Source organism: Thamnophis elegans, chromosome 8, assembly GCF_009769535.1.
Source record: "Thamnophis elegans isolate rThaEle1 chromosome 8, rThaEle1.pri, whole genome shotgun sequence".
Lineage (NCBI taxonomy): Eukaryota > Metazoa > Chordata > Lepidosauria > Squamata > Colubridae > Thamnophis > Thamnophis elegans.
In genome coordinates this window covers 14,444,386-14,469,139 of record NC_045548.1, presented here as the reverse complement: position 1 = coordinate 14,469,139, position 24,754 = coordinate 14,444,386, and the positions used below count along the sequence as shown (strand labels likewise).

At 38.3% G+C, this 24,754-nt stretch overlaps 1 protein-coding gene across 2 annotated transcripts in view; it reads right to left on the bottom strand.

Annotated features, from left to right (window-relative positions):
• Nucleotides 1-353: 353 nt before the first annotated feature.
• SLC66A2 (solute carrier family 66 member 2) overlaps nt 354-24,754 on the bottom strand; it is a 67,352-nt gene continuing 42,951 nt past the window's right edge. For both annotated transcript variants that reach the window (XM_032223111.1, XM_032223112.1), the window contains one exon: nt 354-3,929. In XM_032223111.1, the coding sequence (XP_032079002.1) occupies nt 3,722-3,929 (208 nt within the window). In that variant the 3' untranslated portion in view covers nt 354-3,721. The remainder of the gene's footprint in view (nt 3,930-24,754) is intronic.

Below are 24,754 nucleotides of genomic sequence, written 5' to 3'. Positions count from 1 at the left end.
TCTCTTTTATTATTAGACAATTGGTATCGTGAAGAAATAAACTATATTTGCTATCAAAATGCATTATTTTAAAGTATTAAATTATTAAAACCATCAGTTTTAGAAGACTGGCCATTGAGTATAAATGAGATGCTGTGCTGGAAATGAGTATGTTACTTTCTTTCGCAGTGGTGCACAATCAGTCTTGAACACAATAAATAGTCTTGTTTCAATATCAGAAACTTAATGAACTTTGTAAAGTTCTCCTCTATGTATACGGAAGTTAACAAATGTTTTCTTTTTTAAGTTCAGTATACCTGGAGGAGGAAGCCAGCAATATTTCTTGCGTTACATTTGAAAAGAACAACAAATAATGAATTTGTGTATAACTTTATTTTTTTTTAAAAAATCAAACTGATCGTTAATGAGTGCATTTGGATTTTTCCATACATTCAACATATAGCTAAAATATACAAAAGTTCTTTACATATTTTTTTTTTAGGAAATAGTTTCCTAATTACTGAGATGCTCTTTGGATACTCTTACAGATGTATCAGAGCTGCTACTTGATGAAGAGTTTACCTGTGAGTAGGAGAATTAAGTAAGTGATGGACAACCTGTGTCCTATTTTTGAAATTTGGCCTCTTAGCATCATGAGAACTTTTGAAATTTGATGCCAGTTTTCAAGGACATGGGTCATCCATCCTCCCCTGTCCCTCCCCCCCAAAAAAACTAAGCGAAAATTGATTCTCCCACCATAACTAAAAGGCATGCTGCGCTTCTCTAGTTGATCAGAGAGTAAGCTTCACCATTATTTAATTAAAGATTGAACACTCGTGGTTTAAATCAGAGGTGCCCAGCCTTGGCAACCTTTTGAGACCTGTGGAATTTAACTCCCAGAATTCATGCTAGCAGGGGAATTCTGGGTGTTGAAGTCCACAAGTCTTAAAGTTGCCACTGTTGGACACCCCTGGTTTAAATGTTCAAGCGATGGCAACAAAGTTTCATGGGGGGGGGGAACAGGCAATTGGCTCTCTTTTATGTGATGGATAGTTATGATTCCCTGGGAATCAATTGATGTTGAGCCTTAAACGGTATGTGGGTCGTGTTACAATGGCCCTTTTCTTAAATGCGTGGCTATCTGGAGTTCAGCCGTGAGTGACTCACACAGTTAAATTCTGCACAAGTGCGTAAACTTCTCTGGTGTCATTTGTAGTTGTGTTGTGATATTCTGAACCTACATTTTAATATTGACATCAGAAGTTAAGAATTTGTGGACAGTAACTCATCTAAAAAAAAGCAGGTGTGTTTGTGGAATACTATAAATTTTACCTTCAATAACACTTGTTTTAAAAAAGAGGTATTTGTATATATTCAGGCTACGCTAACATAATAGTTAAATCCTGTATCTCTTCTCAAAAGACACTGGGAAAGCAAAGAATATTACCCCATACAAAAATAAAAACTAGCATTGCAAGTTTAATAAATTCTGTTGTACGAGTAGAAATACAATCCTCGCTACAGCAGCACACCAGGAAAAACTAGGATGAAAATGTATAATTTAAAAGATGACTGCCACCCTGTTCTAACACAGTTAGAACGCTTGTGAAAAAGAGAGCAATGCAACATTCACATTCAGCCATGCCACATAAAATCAGCTTGGTAAGGTCACTTCAGGCACCAAAGGAATAAGCAGCGAAGCTAATCAACAGCACGTCTATTCAACTACAACATTTCACACCAAGCCCTCATTAAAGCAGCTTTCCTGAGGTTTAATTTATTTGCCAGCTAGGCACAGAGACCTCCACTAAAGCGATAGCCAATCAATATATTGCCTCATCCTTGTCTCGATTTTTTATTTTTATTTTTTTGCTGTTGAAGGGAGGGACTGAGTTCCTGGGCATTCAGAATTGCCACAGTGAAACACTTGTCCCTCAGACCTAAAATATAGGAGAGGACCTGAAATATAGATGTGCAAGTGGAAGGAATTAAAGCAAACTTCTGATAAGATTCCCACTTTTGCAAAGATGGGATTTTGATGTCTTCAGGTCACCCCAGATTTGAGAGAGAGGGGGAAGGGAGGGAGAGATAGACAGAGAGACAGAGAGACAGGCAGGCAGACAGCTGGACGAAGCAAGGAAGAGATCCAGCTGAAGAGTTCTGGTCAGACTTGAATATCTTTTTTTTCCCCCAATAGTTGAGGGAAATCAAGATTACAGTTGAATCAGCATTTCATAAAATGGCCCTCCAGGTAGGATACATCTAACAACAAAAGCACATATACGTAGTATATTTTATGGCTAAGAGAAGAGAGCAGTTCCTGAATCACTGCAGAATGCATATATATTTCATAGCTATGGAAGCAAATTTGCTTTGACAAGTTAGTCAAGGAACTTTTAAAACGATACAAGCGATGCTTTTCTTGCAGCCCAATCAAATACCAGAACAGGCTTACATAAGTCTGGTGAACTCATTTTATAGATCCTCCACGCTCATAAATATGCCTCCCTATGTGATTTTTCATTCCCCCCTTTCAGGTACTGGCTATGGCATTGCTAAAATGAAGCAAGTTGCAAAACTTTAATGGACTCAGAATCACTATCACACTTCCCCTTGTTTTCAGTAGTCCCACTTCTTCCCAAACATAAAATGACATTTGGTATTAAATATTTAGAAAAATATCACACACAAACATTTTTTTAAAAAAAAAAAATTTGCCCTATTATCCAGCACTAAAGTATTGCTCTCTCTTCTCTATCCTAGTCTAGTAAACCGCCTCTTTTACAGAGGGAAGGTTACTTAAATAATGTCTTCAGCTTAAAAAGCAGTGCTGTTGTAGTTGGCCTGTGCAACTTAAGAGTATAACTTTAAGAATGTCATTGTGCTCGCACTGCGAAGACAAGATTTACATCACTGAAATGTGGCTTTTCCACCAAACAAAAATACAGGAACAGAATGCAAATAAACTAAACACTGATTTTCTTTCAAGCTTATCCTCTTTAAGTTTAAATCCTTTACAGATCCATAAAGAAATTACTTTATTCTCCAAGGTATCGAAATTACTCATCCTTCTGAGCTCTCTGAAGACTTACTGTGCATTAGTCTGTTCTGTTTGGCTGTAGGAGCATTTGTATCAAAATCACTAATCACTTTGATGTATTTATACATCACACTGGCCCAGCAGTGTGTACATATATATTTAACACAGTTGCACAAAATCTATTCCTTGACATTATTCACTAAACCATCTTTTCCTAGTATCAACTCTTACAATCTTACCAAGTGTGGCCTACCACATTTTAAAAAACAAGACGTTCTGCACTTTCATCTAAGGAATGTAAAATATTCCAAATATATAACCCATATGCATATAAATAGGTAAATGCTTCAGACAAAATACTCCCAACTTTTATGACTGACCTTTGAAAAAATAGCATTGAGAACATTTAACAACCAGCCCTTGTGATACACACATTTGTCCATACACAAATATTTTAGAGAACTGAGTAGAACATAAAAGAAAACCCCTCGCTGCAATCCCAAACAAACCCATTTCAATAGATATGCAACCCAATGAAAGAAGAGGAAAAAGTGCCAGAAGAAGTGTCCCTGTAGGTAGGCATTTTTGAGTCTTCTATTTCTAGTTCATCAGAAACACAGTAGGTACAAGCAGAGCTGAAGCTACGGCTGGCTCCCAGCCTCTTCTACAAATCTCAACGAATAATCGCTTCCATCCTGTGCCTTAAAGTGCCTTCGTGCTGGCTGGATGTGATGAATGTGGAACAGGTTTCTGTGGGTACCAGCTGAAGAAGTAAACCTGCAAAAGGATGGCCATGTCTACAAAAACCTGCAGAAGTCCACACACTGAGAACTGGAATGGAGCTTGATTCAGGAGGAAATACACTGTCTTGAAGGTGTCACCGCTGGTCCACATTAGCACCATCTTTACACTTAAAAAGGGAGAGAAAAACAAATCAAAAAGAGAGAAAAAGCAGTAATAAAAGTATCCTGACACAGATTTTTGCAATTCTGCTAATGGCAAAGCAAAGATGTCCTTTTCATGAAGAATGAAAGTATTACAATGTTTATCCAAATAACTATCAAGGCCAACAAGAGAAATGAAACAAACTACAAATCACTGTCATCTTATGTTCGAATATAAAGAATAATAAAAATTTGATCAGATGCCATTATAATGCAGATAACATACAAGGTATATCCTTAGTCTATTTTTCTGCAAAGTAATAGGTTACAAACCTATCAAATTCATCCAAATAAGGCCATAGAACTTCATACGATACACAGCCAAACAGATTCATTTACACACACGCATAATTCAGATACATCTCTCTTTTTTAAAGGTAGCCACATAAACAGAGGTACTTAACTTTGAACCAGCTTAAAGTGTGCAGTGCTGCTGGCTACAGACATGCACACAAGTCTTCCTTAAGTCATGCAGTACTTCATATTTTATAAATGGGTAAAAGAAGTCTGACAACTTGCTGAAGGCTAAAAAGGGGATGACCTAGTTCAGATTATAATACCTTGTCTTAACGAGCAAGTTCTGGACAAGCCTCCCCCCACCCATGAATAAAATCTCCTCGCTCTACTTTCGTAAACTTTGTTTTAATTGGTCATGATAATTGGTCAAGATATTAAATGAGGAACACAATTTACCAGTGCTCCTCATTTTGTATGAAGCAAGAGATAGTGGTTCCAGCTTCAAAATAAACCAGGATATTAAACTACATCTAAAATCCCGAGTTAGTTTTAGAGCGTGTGTGAAAACCTGTTTGTTCCAACTATACAACAAATGCGTTGTGTTTAGGAGATCAACCGAACCATTCCGGATGAATTGTGGAACATCGTGAAATGAAACGTGGAACGTCTTGATTGATTCAGCTTAGGGATGTTTCAGGTGGGTCCTGCAGGATGAATAGAGCAAGCTTGGGGCACCTTGGTCCTCTGTGCACTCAACCTTTGCATGGTTTGGGAAGCAAATCTTCGCTGTCCTTAGCTGCCACGCTTGAATTCAAAGGTGGCATAACCAAAATAGACTCTCCTTTGATCCTCCCACCCAACACAATTCTCTGGTATCTTTGCTTAACTGTTGCCGCCAATGATCTTGCCATCAACCTGGTATCTTCCATCATATAACATCTATGCCAAGATCTAGCATACTTGTTCTGGATTTATGACTAAAATGAACACTTTGGTCAGTATGTGGACCAACTGAATCTCCCTGTTCCATGCAAATTCCCTTTTGAACATTTTCTGTGATTTCAAAGCTAAAACACACCTTCCCCAAATGCAAAATTAAGTTAACTAGAGGTTTCCCGATCTAATGGCAGCATTTAAACAAGGATGATGCACATGGGAATCACTGGACACAAATTCTGTCCTATGCTACCAGATAATCAGATTTTGTGGAAACAAAGAAATAAAGCAAATATCCAAAACTATAGAATTAACTAAAAAAAGGAAGGAATATATAACATTATTTTCCAAGTCATTGTTTTCTAGCTTAAGGCATAGTAATATTTTTTTCTCGTCACATAATACTAACATGAAAGCAATGTTAAATAGCTCTTATCATTTAAACGGTAAATGTTTTCATTAATGCATTATATATAGCAACTCAAAGGCATTGCCAGCTTTTAAGTGACTTTGTCTTAGTACATTATAAATGCATAATCTTTTAAACGGAAATTATAAGGAATGCCCACTAAAAGCTTCAGAGCTGTTAGAATAACTTTAAAATACATTGTGCGTCATGCACAAAATAAAACTGAAAACCGTGAGCACTTCTTGTCTCATTTACAATTTATGATGTGCAGCCATGGGCATTGACTGAATTCAGAAATGGTCCAGCTCTTATCCAACCACTGAAATAAGAATGAAATCCAGGGATATGGGTTAGAAAGGATAACTTTTATACTAAGACCCAAAAATGTCTTTAAAATTGATGAAAGAGAGGTGTACAATCTTCAATATTAACATTTAAGAATAAGCTTCATTATGCAACGTTGTTAGGACTTACTGAAACTTGAAGGTAGCAAAAATATGTATTGTATTTGTGAATTACCAAAATCTGATGGTTGAGGTTAAAAATCTATCTTTTACAAGAGAGATGAGCTATTTACTATTTACTAAGATGCTACATCTCTAAGGACAATGTTCAAAAACTCAAGTAGTTTATATAAAATGTATTTTAGAGGAGGCTAAATTAATTAAACATACGGTAGATTTCCCCCAAATGAAATAAGTTCTTTTGCAATGCAACTTGATTTCAATTGGATTTGAATTCAACTAACCTCACATCACGATTCAATACACTGTTGAAAGTTACTTATGCATATATGCACTTCATTTGGTTCTCCTGGTAATTCATGCGGATTGGAAATAAGTATTCTAAAGATCAGCCTGCCTATTTGGGCAAACTATCTCCAGTAATTTGGAGAAGTATTGAAATTTTCAGAAGGAAATTTGTATCTAGCTATATCATCAGTTCATGTCAGAGATTTTCACATCAGAGATTCCCCAAACTTTCTTGATTCGTGACATTTTAGCGTCACTAATATTTTCACAGGCCAAAAAATTGCCAGAAACGCAGCTTCACAAAGATATGATGTTGCAAATGGATGTGTCAAACTCAGCATTGCCAATGGGCATAGCAAAAATTAGAAGGTATCTTCCATGGGAACCATGGTTCACACAAATGGCAACAGCTTTAAGGTTCCATGAAGAGATCCATTATCCAGGAAGCAATAAATTTCAAGGTGACTGTGTATGTCCACAAATTTTCCAAAGAGAGAAATGGTCTTCTGCATGATTGGGAACCAAGGCAGCAATTTGTACTTGAGATCTTATTTGAGTTTCACCTAAAGAAAGATGGTTGTTGTGTCTGCCTAGAACATTTTCCAGCATTTAGTGTATGTGAAAGTGCAACAAGGAACACTATAGATACTAATGAAGCGTTTATACATCCATAAACTCCAGGAATGTAACAGCAGGATTAAAGATAACTGTTAATGAACTGTAGTCTTCTTTTAAAGAAACACAAAACTACATTTAGTGCACAGTTTGGGTACCATTTCCTATGCATCCAATCCTACACTTTCACACGAAGCGGTTACAAAACTGAAATGTGTTTTTGGTTAATGACAACCCCTCTAAATAAATAAAGGAAACTGCTAACAGTTCTCTTTCTTATTTATAACCATGAAGTGTTTTCTTTTATTTAAAAAGAAAAGTCCCCCCACTCCTATATTTATGCACAAAAAGCTTAGAACCAATATCAAAAAAGCACAAATTGTTAAGCAACCGCTTCATTCTGCATCTATAGTTCTATGTTGTGACTCAGCAGAAGTTTGCTGTGAGTTGAGTCGGGATGCAGGAATAACAATGCAGCTGGGGCTCGTTAGTGTGGTCTTCTGGAGATAAAAGGACTGATGGTGCCACGCCCTGGTTGCAGAAGTCAACGTTCGGTCGTTCGTTCATGGTTCATCGGTCGTGGTTTGTTTGTGAGAGGCACTTGGAGAAGTGATCTGCTTTCTTTCTGTAAACCTGGTTTGGCCGTAAGAGATCTTTGTTTTTGCATTCTGTTATCTTCTTGCTAGAGACTTTATTTATGTTTATTTTGGGCTCGCAGCCAGTCTGAGCCAAGGACTGATAAAGTTATTTCCTTTTAAGTCTGTCTGCCCTGTCGTCTTTGAACGAGCGAAGGAGGGGGGTCAGAACAGTTCTACAATATGATGAAGTTATTCTGACTATAGTACAACCCATGACGTGAACATTTCTGCTTTGTGTACGCTCCCATTTTAAGATATTATTGCCTCATCACTGCACATCCTCCAAGCCCGCCTCCTTCAAAATAAGAGAACTTTTGCATAGGAAATCAAGGAAATCAAGCTAACTTTCTGCAATCAGAAAGAACTGGGGGGAAAAAATATGTGGCTTTCTACAAAAACTGAACAGCTGCTTGGGCTCATTATTCTGGAGGACAGAAGAGGAAAAAAACAGATCAAAAGCCCCAACTTACAGGAAGCTAGAAACAACACACAATCTGCCTGGAAGCAAGAAAGAAAGCCAAGTGCGCGGACAGATAGGAGTTTTATTACACAAAGATTATTTTCCCCATTTTGAACAGCTGCTCTGCAAAACAGTCTTCCTCTCCATTAATTTTTTTTAAAAAGGGAGATATGTAGCGAGCAGGGTTGTAATTCTGTTGGGAAAAAATCCCAAAGTGTTTTGAGGGTTTAAAAATATGCTAAGAAGGGCTAGCCAAGTTCATGTCACATTTTTCCCTGCACAAAAGACATGACACTAATGTAGCATGGAAATTCACGGACCAACCTGAAATAGGATTATGTCCAAAAGGCTACCAAGTGAACTTTATTAATCATTCATGAAAGGCAGAGTATGTAAATAGGGAAACAAAAAGATAAAAATAAAGGCATGTATGCAACACTACCATTTAGTGGCCATCAAATCCCAAAGTGTTGAAGCAAAATAATCCTTGCACCACATTGAAGACAAATGGTAAACAGATTCACAAACCACAGGCGACGTCTGTGCCAGGAGTCATAGTGTCAAAAAAGTCAAGATGGCAGCTGTGACCGCAATCAAAGCACTGCCCTTTATTCCCAGGCATTGTGTCACACATAACAAAGAGACAGAGCTTTCTTTGTGTGGTTGCAACTACCATCTTGGCTTCTTGACCCGGTCCTGCGGAGAGACAAGCAGAAGTTGTTTTTGTTAAACAAAAACCTAAGTAAAGTACGCAAATATTCTATGAATACTCAGAACTACATCTTTATAGCAGTTCCACCACAAATGCGCGAACGACAAAACCGCGCCGACAAAACCGCGCGACGAATGAGCGCTGAAGCGCGCCGACAACAGCGGGCCAACAGAAGCGCGCTGTAACCTAACCCTAAACCTAACCCTAAACCTAACCCTAAGCCTTACCATAACTTAAATCGCGCTTCTGTCGGTGCGCTGTTGTCGGCGCGCTTTTGACATCGCGGTTTTAGCGCCACGGTTTTGTCGGCGCGCTTTCGACGTTCGCGCTTTCGTCGGGTCACGCTTTATAGCAGTCTAACCTCTGCAGGTTGACCTTGATCTAAACCCACAATTGAGGCCAAAATTTCTGTTGTTAACGGAGACCTTTGTCAAGTGAGTTTTGCCCCATTTTATGACCTTTTCTGCCTCAGTTGTTAAGTGAATCTGCCCTCCCCATTGACTTTGCTTGTCAGAAGATCACAAAAGGGGATCACGTGACCTTGGGACACAGCAACCGTCATAAATATGAACCAGCCCGTCATTTTTCTTTGCTGCTGTTTTAAGGAGTCAACCCTTTAAATGTGAAAGCACATCTATTTTTTTTTTCAGGCTTGTATAGTTTAGAAGCCAGAAAATGACAGTTTTCTTCAGCAAAGAACTTGGCAAGTTCAAAATCAGTTTTCCTATATCTTTTTAAAAAATGTAAGCCTTAATATACCCCAATCACAACACTGTGATCTTCGCATTATAGCTAATATTGCGAGCACATTTTATGAAAATCTTCTAAGAACCATCACCTAAATGACCCAGATATAGTGGTGGGTGGGAGGGGCAGAGTGTCATCCAAAACCACGGGTGCCAATTAGGAAATGCTGCCGGCTCCAGGATGATCACAAAAAAAAATTCATATTAGGGGGGGAATCAGATCTATAAAATACTGAAACGTACTACAATATGGCTAGTTAAGTAGCAAGAGGCTCAAGGGAAGCATCCAATTTTACAACAATGCGCAAGGTGGCCAGAGGCTGAAGCAACAAAAATGGCATTTCCATGCGATGTAACTCACTCCTGTGATATCCAATATCAAACCTGCGCCTTTAATATAAGTGCCTTATAGCAGAGCATTTAAAAGTTTCAACACAGAAGGCAAAAAGGGCAATCCAGTTGTGCAATGTAGAGGATTTAACAACAGTAATTACATGTAAAACAAGAAAGAATATTACAGGTAGTTCTTGACTTAAAATCAGTCAGTTATGACAAACCCCAAAAAGGGGACTAATGATCCGAATCTGAAGTTCTGACATTCTCCCCTCCCTAATAATCACATGACCGCACTATGGACACTCATCAACAATACCACCTTCATGGTCATTTGCAGCATCTCACGTTCACTTGAACGTGTTTTACAAGTTTTGCCTAAAATTGGCACTTTCTTCCAATTTACGGCAAAATTGCACCATAGTGAACAATGGATTTGCCTAACAACTGCGCCATTCGTCTAACGACTGCAGAATTCATTTTATGACAGCTACAAAAAAAGCTTGTAAAATCAGGTAGGCCACATGACCTGTTTTTACAATCATTATAACTTGTAACCATAATGGGCAGTTTCCATCACGGTCATAAGTCAAGGATTGCTTGTATTTTGTACTACAAAAGATGGGACTCTGCTCTGGGACTCTGCTCTGATGGTTTCTCTAGATTTTCAGGTGCTGGAAATGACAAGACATTTGTGCCTACCACTTCAGTGCCAGGCTGAATATCCATGATTAAGTCAACCTGATTTAGCAATAATTAACCCTTCCAGAGCAGATTACTAATTAATTTAGCTTACTATAGTAAAATGTAGCCTGAGGCCCCAATGGGGTGAAAGCAAAACTGGGTGATTTTGGGCCAGTCACCATCTCTCAGCCCACCCCACCTCACAGAGTCATTGTGGGGAAAATAGGAGAAGGAAGGTGCGTTGTATATGTTAGACCCCTTGAGTTATTTTAAAAAAATAATAAAGGCAAAAAATGAATGAATGAATGTACCCTGTTTCCCTGAAAATAAGACCTCCCCGGATAATGAGCCCAATCGAGCACATGCACTAAAATAAGCCTTCTCCCAAAAATAAGCCCTCTCTGAAAATATTGCAACACAGCAGCAGCCATGAGGTGACCCCACTCACAATCTCCTGCACCTCAAAATAATAAGACCTCCCTGAAAATAAGGCCAAGCACTTATTTTGGGGGGTCAAAAGAAAATAAGAACCTGTCTTATTTTTGGAGAAACATGGTATGTATGTATGTATGTATGTATGTATGTATGTATGTATGTATGTATGTATGTATGTCTATCTCTCAGGACTTAAGAAAAATCAACTTTATCACCCTATGTTGAAAAATAATACAATATTAAAACCTACCAAACAATTGTGAGAAGCAGTAGGACAGGGAACATATAAATTTTAATTTTTAGCGCAGTTAATATTGATAAATGTAAGCCATGCAAACAAAAACTCTTTTGGGGTCCTCCCTAACTTTTAAAAGTGGTAAGGGGTCCTTACAGGAATTTAAAAACAACAACATTGCTACACCATAATAGTCCTATATTAATTGACTCTGTATCTAAAAAAATTAAATCATGGCAACTGGGCCAAAGTTTGTTAATCTGAGATGTTTCATTACTCATCCAAGTAACTTCACCAGTCACAAATAAAAACATTTAAAAATTAGGCAGGGAGTCAGAGAATTGTTGGAATGTACTAACTCTGGCCACACCTTAATGTTTCTCCCCAAAATGTATTTCAATATGTTAAAGAAGACTCAATCATCCAGGCCAAAAGTTTAAAGGTTAAGATAGAAGATGGATATATTCCCCAACCCGATTCCCTCTTCAGGTTTTACTTCAAAGTCCTCTTCTAGCCAAAATACCTATTTGAGGCCCAACATATGTGAAGGATACCTATTTAGATCTCTGCTCCATCTACCTGCAGAAAGGTTATTTTATTTATCATGTAACAGAGCTACAAACTCTTGACTGTTTCAGAAAAGTTTAGTTTTAGTTTAGTTTTGGTTTATTTGTTTATTTTGTTTATTTGTATTGTAAAAGATTACCCATTGCACCAGAGACACACAGCCCATTTCTATAAACTTCATGACAAATCCAGAACACATTTTACAGGGAAACTTTAAAAAGAAATCAAGAAATTAAGGTGTAAAGTAAGCAAAAATAAATGTTTCTAATTCAGATTTCTAAGGCTAGGATAATGGTAACTGACTTTTACAATATAAACTGTGAAATTAACAATTTCAAAACATACGTGATTCTTTCATCATTACCTCCTTCTCTCGCACACACAATCTCTATCTCCCTCAGGTGAGTCATTAAAACAGTGTGGGTAATATCTAACTGTGGAAAGTATTCTTTTATTAGTCTCCCTCCTGAATATTTTAATCCGTTATAAGATTCCCAGCAGAAATTTCTCCATTATTAGACTCATCTGTCTATGGTCTAAAGCTGCCAGATTCCTCTCCTGAACAAGGTTTTTTGTTGTTAATTCCTCAACTTTTTGCTTAGCTATTTCTTGACGTTTCCTAGGGGTCCTTTCTGAGAAATGGAGAAACACATGAGGCAGAACATAGATCCCAGAGGTATACAGTAATTTCTCTTTAAAAGTCCAGTAAGTATACCACAGGCCTGTTCATACTTTCTTTTTTTGGGGGGGCGGGGGGATAAATTGTTTCTGTGTGCAGTTTAACAAGAATGTAATCAAATCACAGAAATACCCATTTTCTGGCAAGACGCTATCAGCCTTGTTGACCACAAAATTAAATTTTGTAGGATCTTAGATTACTTCAAACATGTGCTCTAAAAATAGGTCAATGCCTCCATTACCTAAAATACAGTAAATTTTCAGAAAAGGAAAATGGGAGGGTGGTATTGGGATAGCTGCCTCCCAAAAACAGATATTTGAAAACTGGAAATGTTAATTTCATCCTCCTGGAAAAATACAGATAACCCTGCCTTGCCTTCCACTCATTCAGCGCCTATTTAAAGTGGCAACCGTACTAAATGAGTGGTACTTACAACTGATCCTTGAAGTTCCGGCTGTCACAGCATCCTTGCAGGAATGTGGTCATAATTAGACACTTGAAAACTGGTTTACAAGAGAATTGCAACATCCCAAGGTCAAGTGATCACCAGTTTCCTGCTGGCTTCTCACAAGCAAAGTCACTGGGGAAGCCAGCAGGAAAGATTACCTTGGTAAGTTTCCCCTGGCCTTCCTGAACACGTGCCCTACCACACCACATCCACATCTGGGCTTCCGTCTCTGCATCTTGTCATACTAACCCACCCACACCTGGCCTTCCTGCAGATGCGCTGCATCTCCTTCCCTGGACTCTCTTCACCTCTCCCAATTTATGCAGGGCCTGCACTAGCTCTCCCAGGTCCTCTTACATTACCCCTAAACTCTTTGCTCTTGCTGCTTAACACTTAAAAACAAGTTAGGATTAAAACAGCAACCAGACTGCTGGGATTTGTCATTGCTACACAATGCTGTCACGTGACATCATGCTTTATGACTGCATTGCTTAGGGACGGCAATACTGGTCCCAATTACTATTCCTACCTGAGGGCTACATATAACACTTTAAAATATTCAGAGTAGAGTTGTGTAATCATCTAACTCAGTGGCCCCCAACCTTTTGGGCACCATGGACTGGATCTGTGGAGAGAGGTTTTTCTGTGGAGCGGAATGGGCGTGGTTTCACGTACTGCCTGCATCCCGCTTGTTTGCATGGACCAATTTCTGGCCTGCCATGAACCAGTGCTGGTCCATGGACCAGGGTTGGGGATCCCTGATCTAACTCAGAGACTCCTAACCCTTTGGGTGCCAGGGACCGGTTCCATAGAGGACAGTTTTTCTGTGGACTTGGGTGGACGTGGTTTCGTACGCTGCCTGGACCCTATGCATGTGCCGGTTCCTGGCGGGATGTGCCCTGATCTAACTGAAGGGGGAATTTTACACTCTCATTGAAGGTGGCAGATCTAATAATTACATAAGTGGGGAAAAGATTTATTTCACCTCATTTATTTACCAGGAATAAGCTGCCTCACTGTGAGGTGAAATCTCCTTTCTTGGAGGAATTAAAAGTAATTTAGACAGTAGAAATCTGACCAAATGTCAGGGGGACAGATGTGATACCCCCTGTTCCAATATAGCAACTCAACTCTAGTCTCTGTGTGCAAAGAGAGAATTAGGAAGCGGTGCTGCTCCTTTCCTTGCAATACTGAGGAAAAAAACCCAAGATCTTTGCACTGATGACAATGATGTATTGAGGCATAACAGAAAACTGTTCCTCTGAATTCTGTGTGCATTGAACAATTTCACCAGGAAGCTGCTTTGGCACAAACACCAATTTGACTATCAACTTATCTTATTCTGCCGCATTCAAAATCAATTTTACATCCAGTCCACACAATTTATGCAGCAGAGAGTAAAGTCCCTGCTACAGAATATAATTTTTACAATCTAAACACTGCAGTCAAAAAACCTTGCTTCAAATAGTAATGGTGAGTTTTTAAATGTAATTCTGATTATTTAATAATGCAGCTTTCACATTTCATAAATCTGTCCTAATTTTCCCAACGTTTGGCTTCATTTCTAGGTCTGTGTAATTGCTGGATAGAATGGATGTCCTTCAGAGAATACATTTCAGGGGAATGAAAACACACAAACACACACACACACACACACACACACACACACACACAAATAAGACAAAGAATCAGTCCATCAATGTGTATGAGAAAAAAGCAAATGTAGCAATAAAACATTTTTGAAAGGGTGGATTTTCAGGTGAATGAATATTCCATCATCCGGAATCAAGCTTGATTCCAGATGAGGTTACATGCAATTGCCAAAGTGTTTTTGGCCTTGCCTGTTGCTGGGAATTTTTCCAACTTTACAGTCTAATACACAGGCCTGGTATTTGCCTGGTAGCTTCCCATCCTCCACAAAACAGTGATCCAACCCAGTTTAGTTTTTTTAGCTTAGTCAAGATCAGTATAGTAATTAATATGATCCAAGTGTTACAGAAAAAGCTTTTGTTAAAATTATTTTATATTTATGCATTTCAGTTCCTTATTATGTTTTGAAACTTTATTTGCTGTTTTTTTTTTCATATCCTTTCATACTATTATTTTTTAAGTTCCACAGAACTTCTACTGTCTATCGTTTTTTAATTTTTCTCTTTTATAGATGCCATGTTCTTTGGAACCCTGTTTAAACCAAGTTTAAACTTGGCCTTTTAGGCTTCCTCCACGTAAGTAGGAGTTCACTTTTTGAATAGTTAAGAATTATGTCACAGGGGTGAGGGGCATCAGGATTTTAAAGATGCTAAGGTGGGGCATGGCCAAAAAAAGGTTGGGAACCACTGAGTTAGATGCTCTATCATACAGAAATAGGGATAGATAAGATTGTAACATAAATCAATAATTACAGTTAAAAAACACACACCATTTATGCCAGGGGTTGTGCCAGGTTATTTTGCCCAACCTCCAGGCTGCAGGCAACTACTTGGCCACAGGATGTTCAAAACCGAGCCCACCAAAGTGGCCACTTGTGTGCAAAGTGGACAGGCAAGCATGTGCGCATAGCTCCATTTATGCCAGCAGCATATCTACCACTTTTATAAATTGAGCTATATGTACAATAACCCTCTGCTTGCGTAGAACCATCTTCCTGCCCCCCCCCCCCCCAGTCCGCAAAGCCGGAAAGGTTGGAGACTGCTGATTTATGCAATTCTCCTTTTGGTATAGATGAGAATGCACACTAAACCCACATTTCTGTCACTTCAACCAGGATACAGGATAACAGAAACAGCAGACATTGCAGAAGAACAACTGATGAAGTATATAAAGAAACCAAGTAATCAAAAAAAAATAAACCAGATAGGAAAATTTATATCCTAAGACTTGATGAGTACAGCAATATCCAGAATGGGTTTGTATATCAACAAAGGAACATATTTTTTCCCCAGAAAGAAGTGATATGTCAAGAAAATACATACACTACTAAATTAAGCAGAAATGAAAATTGAAAAACAGTTAAAAGAATTTCAAATGCCTCATGTGCCGGTTGTTCACAAACAATGCTGTAAATTATGGAATCTGAGAAGAAATTTAAAACAAAGTGAAGAAGTTCCCAAACTGGGGGTGAACAGTTGGAATGGTCCCTTAAATCAGTGTTTCTCAACCTTGGCGACTTTCAGTCCTTTGGACTTCAACTCCCAGAATCCCCCAGCCAGCATAGCTGGCTGGGGGAATTCTGGGAGTTGAAGTCCATAGGACTGAAAGTCGCCAAGGTTGAGAAACACTGCCTTAAATGTCCCTCTTAGCAAAAGATTTAGTGCTCCAGAAATAAAGGCTAATGAACCTGCTTTGCCAAGTATTTTTGTAATATAACTATTTTATTCTTTCCACAAGTTCTCAAATGGAATATGATAATGGAATATTTGGAGTGCTGGCCAATTCTATCTAATAGCTGAGCCTGAACTTAGCAATGAAGAAATAGCTGGATCTGTTAAGGCCGAAGTTCTTAATGTGGTTTTCAAAAGAAATATTCATTCTTTAATCACTATTCCCAAGTCTTTTTCAGTTGTCTTGAACAACTTGCAAAGATAATGTTTATTTTTAATCCTGCCAAAATCTGAGAAAAAAACATGTCCTTCAAAAGAAAGATGGCCAAGGACATGTAGACCATAGACACTAAGAAAGAATGAAACCAGTACCATCTGTTGCTCATTTTTTTAGCAATATTTTCAATACTTTCTATTCAGTCAATCTTTATCTGCTGATGAAACAGGAACCGATTACAATACAGGCATCTATTCTTCCAAATGCTGACTGTAACAAGATATCAATAGTAATTCATGTCAAAGGAAAAAGGTCCCCTGTTCAGAAAATACAGCTATATGCTGGTGATTTATTTAACCTATTTTTGTAAAGAGACAAATACAATAGATATAGCATAGGGGAAAAAATAATCAATGACAAAAACATGACATTGTTTCTATCACACACAGAGACACAAATATGTGTGAAATCTTAAGCAGAAATAACAAAGACAAAGTTTTCCTCACGTCAAGGTCAACTTTTGGTGATACACTAGCTTACCCATGTTGTTTTCTTGGGAAAATGGTGTTGTTAGCCACTGCCTTGCTCTAAGGCTTTGCAGCTTCCCAATCTAATCTATAGACTGGATGGATGGATGGATGGATGGACAGACATAGATGATGCATGGATACCTGGGTGGACATCCAACTCTCAACAATTCTGGGTGGTATACCCACCAATCAATTATTACTTGCTTGCTCTGTTTACTCTGAGATCAGCTCAGAAATCACCAAGATCAGTGTTCAATATTCAGCACTGAATATTTAAGAAATATTAGTATACAAATGAACAAGACACTTCACCCCCCCAAAAAACCATTGAAGATATTACCTAGTCTGGTAACGAAATATCCAGGAGCTAAGCAACAAGCTTGGAGGACAAATCTTTGCCTCCATATTATCCAAGCTACAAATGTTCTCTACAATTAGGAAAACTTACTAATAATGAACGATGACCAGATTTGCGTAAATTCCCTGCCTGAGCAGGTGGCAGCATTTGGTCAATCTTACGGGACTAAGGTTTAAGCAGGTCTAGTTAGCACAGGGATGTGAAACTGGTGGCCCGTGGGCCAGATGCCTCATGCACAGGCCACACCCATCCCAGCTCCACAAAGGGAAAATACGTCATGTGAAGGTAAGTTTGACACCCGTGGGTTAGCATTTGGACAAGAAATGACCACAAGATATCATAGCTGCAGGTTAGACTGGAGAGTCAGAAAGCATCCCAGAAGAAATCAACAGCAAGCCAACTTCTGTGGCACTGCCATGAAAATGGCACAGCGGTAACTTGCTTTTACCTTTCATGTAAAATTCAACTACGTTCTTTGCTGTGTCAATATTTGCAGCCAAAATAGTTTTTGATGCACTTTTAAATCAAATCGCTCCAATGAAAGATGCAGGGCTTCAAATCCTCAATATGATTTGGATTACTGTATTCCCCTAATAACGTTAGAAGAATCTGAGTTCTAAAAAAAATATACATTCAGATACTCTCACTCAACAAACAATAGAATTGTATTGCCCAATGTGTAAATCATGATTTAAATAGTTTAACTATTAATTAAATTATTTTCACTAAAATGAATTTAACTGATATCAAATTGAACCTGTTGTATTATAAAATTATGCCGTTTCTCTAAATCAGCTATGCGTAGGACTATTTTTATATGACTACTCAGGAATATGTCTTTACCATATATGACAGTTTAGATGATCATAAAGAACAGATTTGCATCTGCTCTAAAATTAAAGACAGGAAGGAAATTGCATGATAATTAAAGAATCTGGTATGAATGTAACTGCAACCAAAAATTCAGGAAGGTACTGATGCAACCTATTCCCAAACTTCTAAACAGTAGTTTTATCAAAAGAGTAATTAAAAAAAAAGAATTATCTTTTTATACTTTTAAAATCTGAGTCTGTCCAACTTGCACCTAAAAATATGGAATTCCTGAATGAGCAGGTAATAAGAGTCTCTTTCGAGGCCAATCCTGGGATCACTGGGCAACACTTAGGGAGTTCTAAATTCAAAGCTCATTCCAGAATGCCGATGGTACAACCTCTCGGAGTAGGAATTTCTTATGTCACTTTGCAGCAATCCGTCTGGCGTTTCAGCAGCACTGATAATCTCAAGAGCCAGCAAGATGTCCAGTCCCATCTATCGGAAAAATCAGTTAACTGGGCTTGAGAAAGAAAGAAAGAAGAGCTCCAATGTTATTTCGGGAACTCTGGTATGAAGCAGAAACTGTATCCCCGAGTAAAAGGATGACCTAATACAAGAGGTTTGTTTCAGCTAACTTTGGGACAGAAGCGGAGATGTCATGCCTGACTCTTTAGCAACGGACCACAGAGAAAGACGATCCTGGGTCACATCCGCTAAGCAAATACAGCATCATCTTGGAATGTGCTCAGGAATGATAGACTTAGCTTTGTTAATATAATTAAGGACAGATTTGTGTAGCTGAAAACTACCAAGAATCTCACAGACATCTGCCACAGTGGTTAAATACTTAAATCAAATTTAACAATGGGAATATGGGCTTTCCTTTTCAGGAGGTTCCTGAGGCATTCATAAAATTAGCAGTGTTCATACAGGATGAAACCCACACACTAGGGGCACTCCAGGAGAAATCTCACTTCAAGTGTCATAAAGGGGACTACAAGAATTCTGACCTTCAGTTGTGTTATTTATGTTTCAAGCAATGCAACTTTCCTACCCACAGTGCTTTGAGAACATGTGGTTCTGCTATTAGAAATGGAAGCTATAGATTAAGGGTCTCCAACCCCTGGCTTAAGGGCCACTTCTGAACCTTGAACTGTTCGAAAATGGGCCACGGAAGTGGTGGGCGACTGCACATTTGTGTGAACAATGGGTGCACCTGAACACCACTTACGCAAATTAAACTGTGCACATGCACACTTGCCTGCCGTTCGCACAGAACCATCCTCTCGCCCCCCCCCCCCCTCAGTCCGCAAAGCCAAAAAAATTGGGGAACTCTGCTACTGATCGGTAGATCTCCACTTCTGAATGGGCAAGGGATGATAAAAATAGAAATGCCCCCTACGGCGCCTGAGGGATCCAGGACACCGGGAGGACCAAGGAGGTGAGAGAATGGCCAAATTAAATAAAGGGAATTTTGTTCACCAAGCCTGCTCCAATTTAAAGTCACGAAAGTTATGTTTACACTGTAGCTCAATGGAGAGTCCAAGCAATCTATCCAAAATTGAAGAGAAACTCGAAGCGCGTCCACTGGGCTTGCTGAACTGAAAAAAAACTGAAGATAATCAGCACCAGAGGCATGGCTTAAAGTTTCAATTCAGTTCTGGGCAGTTTGGCTGTATTTAACCCTCCAGAGCAGCACCCTGGAAAAGCTGTTTTTCTTAAGGCGCTGCTTACCATGAAAATTTTGCAAGCTATTCATTACTCAGTGCAGAGGTATGAGTTCAAACAGTTAATTTTTTTCAGAATGCAAAAGCAATACCATTTTTGAATTAAGCCCATGACTAGGTGGAAATCAAACACTGTACACTTAATTTGAAACCATGCTGCACAATAAGAAAAACCCATGAGTTGCACATTTCAAAATTCAGAGACAATATAGAATGCCAAAGAGGCAATAATCTACCATTTAATTAGAGATTAATCTTGCCTGGGGAACCATTTTAGGAAATGGAAGATCAGACCAAAACTCATAATTATCAACAAAGATTAATTTAATACTGTTGTCTTGCAAATCCCTTAAGAAAATGTAGTATATTAAGTTCTTTATTTATTTAAACTGGGACATCATGTCAGTAGTTCATACTGTTGTTTTATTTTAATGATCCTAAAACCAGTCTAGACAATTAAATGTTAGATTTTAATCCACAGCAGTTGTTCAGAGTCTGCCTTTCAAACTAACTCTCATAAATATATATCAAAGTATGCATAACATACATACTGTACATCCATTCTTAAGAATTATATTTAAATATATAAAAGTATATTTTTAAAAATTGTTCAGAGTTTTTTTTTTTTGCAGAAGATAGAAGTTCAATGGCATGGAAATTTCTACTGGAAAATTCATACTGGTAAGAGTGATATGAATGAAGGAAAACAGTCTGTCTCAGGAGAGAATGGACTCTCCTTCCTCCAAGGCTGTTTGTATAGAGCCAAGATATCATCTATCACAATTGGTATAATAGTAGATTCCTTCATTGGGCAGAGGATTCAATTAGATTATCTCTAAGATCCCATTATCTCCAAGTATAACTTAACTACTTGCAAGAATTGAATCAGGTATTTTAAAATGTAGTAATATCCTTCCTTAATCTAACTATCCTAACTTGACATATTAAGCATAAGAGGCATCTAAAACTTTTTTTCTGGGATAGTTTGACAAGAAACTATCAAACTATCTGGGATAGTTTGATAACAAACTGCTTCCATTGAGTTCTTTGTAATACTAAATCCCATATAATGGTTACCAACATAGTGATAAACTATAAGCAGCACCTTCTTTTATGAAAGGGCAAGCCATGTGGTCACTATTATTTGTTATTACCTATGTGTATTTTCAAGCTGAAGAATCTCCTAATATAAACCAAATGCATTTGAACAGTACTTACTAAGCAGCAGAAAAATCTCTATGAAAAACCCCAACGATATGAAAAATAAAGGCTCACTCTAAGCAGTGTCTAAAACAGAGTCATTGCACTTATAAATGGCTAATTTTCTTTCTGTGCTTGTTCAATCACTACTTTTTTAAATATTTAAAAAAGTAAATCAGTTTACTAATAGTATGTGAAGTTTTACTGTCTCACTTTGCAAGGATCAAGTTTATTCTGTATGCCTACATCAAAAGCTGAGATTTATTTACTGAATTAAATCCCATATCCGAATTCCTTATACAGCGAGAGTTGCCGAATTCCACACCGACAGCCAATTATCCATAGTCCCAACAAATAATTGCTTGAGGTGCTGCATTTTAATGCTCAAAAAAAAAATTCTTATTCCAAATGCTTTCCTACGTGCTATATAGTCAAACAATGCTCCTGGGCTGACAATTATTTGGCTCACCAGGTTCTCATTTGAGGCAACCTGGTGTTATCCTAATTAAAAAGTCAGAAGAAAGAAATAGTTGCAGCAATACTGACCAAAAGGCATTCAGGTCAAGGTGGTAGACAAGGGAGCCATAGAAAGGCAATTAAATAAGGCCATGTGGATGACAGAGACCAATATCAAAAGCATGGGAGTTACCGAATAAGCGGGAGGGTGATGAAAGCATTGATGGCAGAAAAAGCACAGCACTGGTTCAAAGCACATAGTCATAACTGTGGCAGCCGAGGAGAATATATTGGTTACAGAAAATGCAGGAAGGGGGAAATAAAGTTAGAGGAGGCATCAGCCTTGGGAGAAATGGAGTTGAAATGCTGATTGTCACAATATGAGAACTACACCAGCTACACAATGCTGGAAAAGGAAGCTATGTTTATTTACTGTGTTCTCCCCAAGGAAAACGTCCAAGGAAACTTGAATCCAAAGGGTTGAACAGCTCTTAATGTTAACATCAAAGAAGTCTGAAATGACATACTTATTTCCAGATTCTACAAATCAGATGCTACAGGCCTCATTAAGTCTAAAATTAACTCTCATTTAAATTAAATGCTCTTTTATAGTAAGAAAATGATTGCTGATGTACTGGAATCTTGACCGGAAAGAACTTCAGTAATTGTTTCTTTGATGTGGCTAATATGTAATTTTGAGAGATTGAGCATTTGGTAGCCAGAGAGAGTTGAATGGTCAGAGTTTATTATCAGTGTATATCAAAACAGGTTTTGCTTAACGTATTTTCAGAAAAAAAAGGTGTGAGTTATTTTAAAGATGTATTTGAGCTGACCTACCCAGCTTCTTGGATCTATACCATAGAAAACGGCATGTGTAAATGTGTAATACATTTCACAAATGCATGTTCCTATCAGAAATTTCGTACATTCTCTGGCAGCTGTGAAAAAGCAAGTTAACATCTGATGGAAAATTCTCAGCAAAATACTAAGCTCCTATGATTTAATTTCTTGCTGTCGTCAATCACTAATTGGAATTTTTTTTCCAAAAAAATAATAATCCTTATGCCATCCTTTTATCAAATTCCTAGCATTCAGGAATATTCTTTTCTAAACTCTTTAAGAATGCTATTAACAAAATAATCCCGTAAAGTAGATAAGATGGGAGAGAAAGCCCCAACAGTCAAACTCCTGGCCCATAGGCTGGATGCATCACACACTGGCCACGCCCGGTTTAGCGAAGGGGGAGGGGAATCCTGATACATCACGTGATGCTACCATGACCACGTGGGTTTGACACCTCTAGTCTAACTCAACCATCACATAAATTGCAGCTTTGTCCTGAACTGATGAAAAGCAACAAGGACAATTGTAGTCCATAGATGTCAGCCTTTTAAGGTAGCCATGTCAGGAAAGAGATACCGCCAGGACTACAGGAACCCTGCTTTATTGTTTTAGGGTAAGAAAATTGTGAAAGGCTGCTAGCATTTCCCTCTGCCCTCTCAAATTAAGCAGAATCAAGGCACAGTTATTTTGGATCTCTTCCTCAAAATAACTTTCTCTGGTGTTTTTTCTCCCTTAAAGGCTCATCCATCCCTTCATCAAGGTCAATTCCACATTCCTTTGAAACAGATGAAAGCTCAACTTAATGGAGGGAAAGGAAGATGAAATAGACTCCAGAAATTTTTGAAGTAAACAGTAAAACCCTCTTTAATGGGGTTTCTAAAGAAATCTCTTTCCACCCCACTATGATTGATGACACGTATTTTAAATAAATGGATTTTAAATAGAACTCCCCACTACGAAAAAAGAGGTTGAAGCTACAATGCTCTATAACTGACACACCGTGTTCATATTATCATTCTTAATTCTAGAAGACATGCCATTTAGAATATAAATTTCGTGCCCCTATTTTGCAGTGATGTAAAGAAAACAATGCTGGTGCAGGCAGAGCTCTATCTTTCTTTTAAATAACAGCAGATCTGGAGAAAAAAATGCATTAATTCAGTTCCCAATACATCATTAAGAAAGAGAAAGTGTAAGGTAACAAAGAAAGGAATTCATGAAAGGTGCAATTAAGATAGTATTGCAGAGGGCAAGGAGGTTGGCATCAAAACAGTAAGACAGAGGGCTGACAGTACAAGACTTTAATGCTCCCACAGCTAAGTAGATTGAAAAAAAGAATTCAGAAAGAAATTGTGCAGCTCACTCAGAGCTAAGAGCTCTGCCAAATTCAAAGAATGCCTCAGGCATCCATCCATGAGAGACGAAAGAGAGCTGAACCCCAAACTATCACTTCAAAAGTTTTTCTCTGATTGGAAAAAAATGGAAAAAATGGCAAAAAAGAGACCCTTCAAATGAGACTCTGGGGGGAAAAAAAGGATTTTCAATGAAGTTCTTCTTAGAACAGGGGTCTGCAACCTTAAAACCTCAGAGAGCCATTTGGACCAGTTTCCCAGAGGAAAAGAAAACACAGCGGGAGCCACAAAACCTGGGTGGGCATGGCCAAATCCATGTCACTCACTCCCACCCAGTCACATGAACCCCTAGCCACGCATACCCAGCAAGTCATTAGGGCGGAGAACCGGTTGTTAAAAAACACAACTCCACAACCCCTCTTCCTCTCTCCCTCTCTCTCTGTATCTTCCCCTCTCTCTCCCTGTATCTCTCTATGCCTATCTCCCTGCCCCTCTCTCCCCCCCTCTTCCCCTGTGTATCACTCTCCCCCTTCTCCTCTTCTCTCTATATCTCCCTCTCTATGTCTCTCTCTTTCCCCATCTTTGTCTAAATTGCAATTTCACTTAGGAAATGGAATTTATCAACATTTTATGACACCAAGAGCAGAAGTATCTCTGTGGAAAGATGGATCACTATCTATGGTAAGCTCCATTATGGGCATAAATCGGGGAGTTTCTCTATATCCTAAACTTAGGACAAAAAAAGTAGTGGGGAACCTGGGATGCTATGGTCCATAGGGTTCGTAAAAAATCAGACATGACTTAGCGACTGAAGAGCAACAGGGGTAAAATTTATTCAAGAAACCTAATGATAATACCTGTCAGTTTATTAAGGCTATGTATTGAAAATTATTCAGAGGTGCTTTGGAACTTGGATAAATACAGGCCTCTGCAAAATCTGAAATCACTTGGCCTAATTACATGAACAACAGAGAATTATCACATTCGCAAGAAAACTTTCCTTTCCTATTATTTTTTCAAAATGTGCAGCACAAATTATAATTTTTATAACATGTCAATTAGTCTATATAGGAATTACCCAGCCTACAG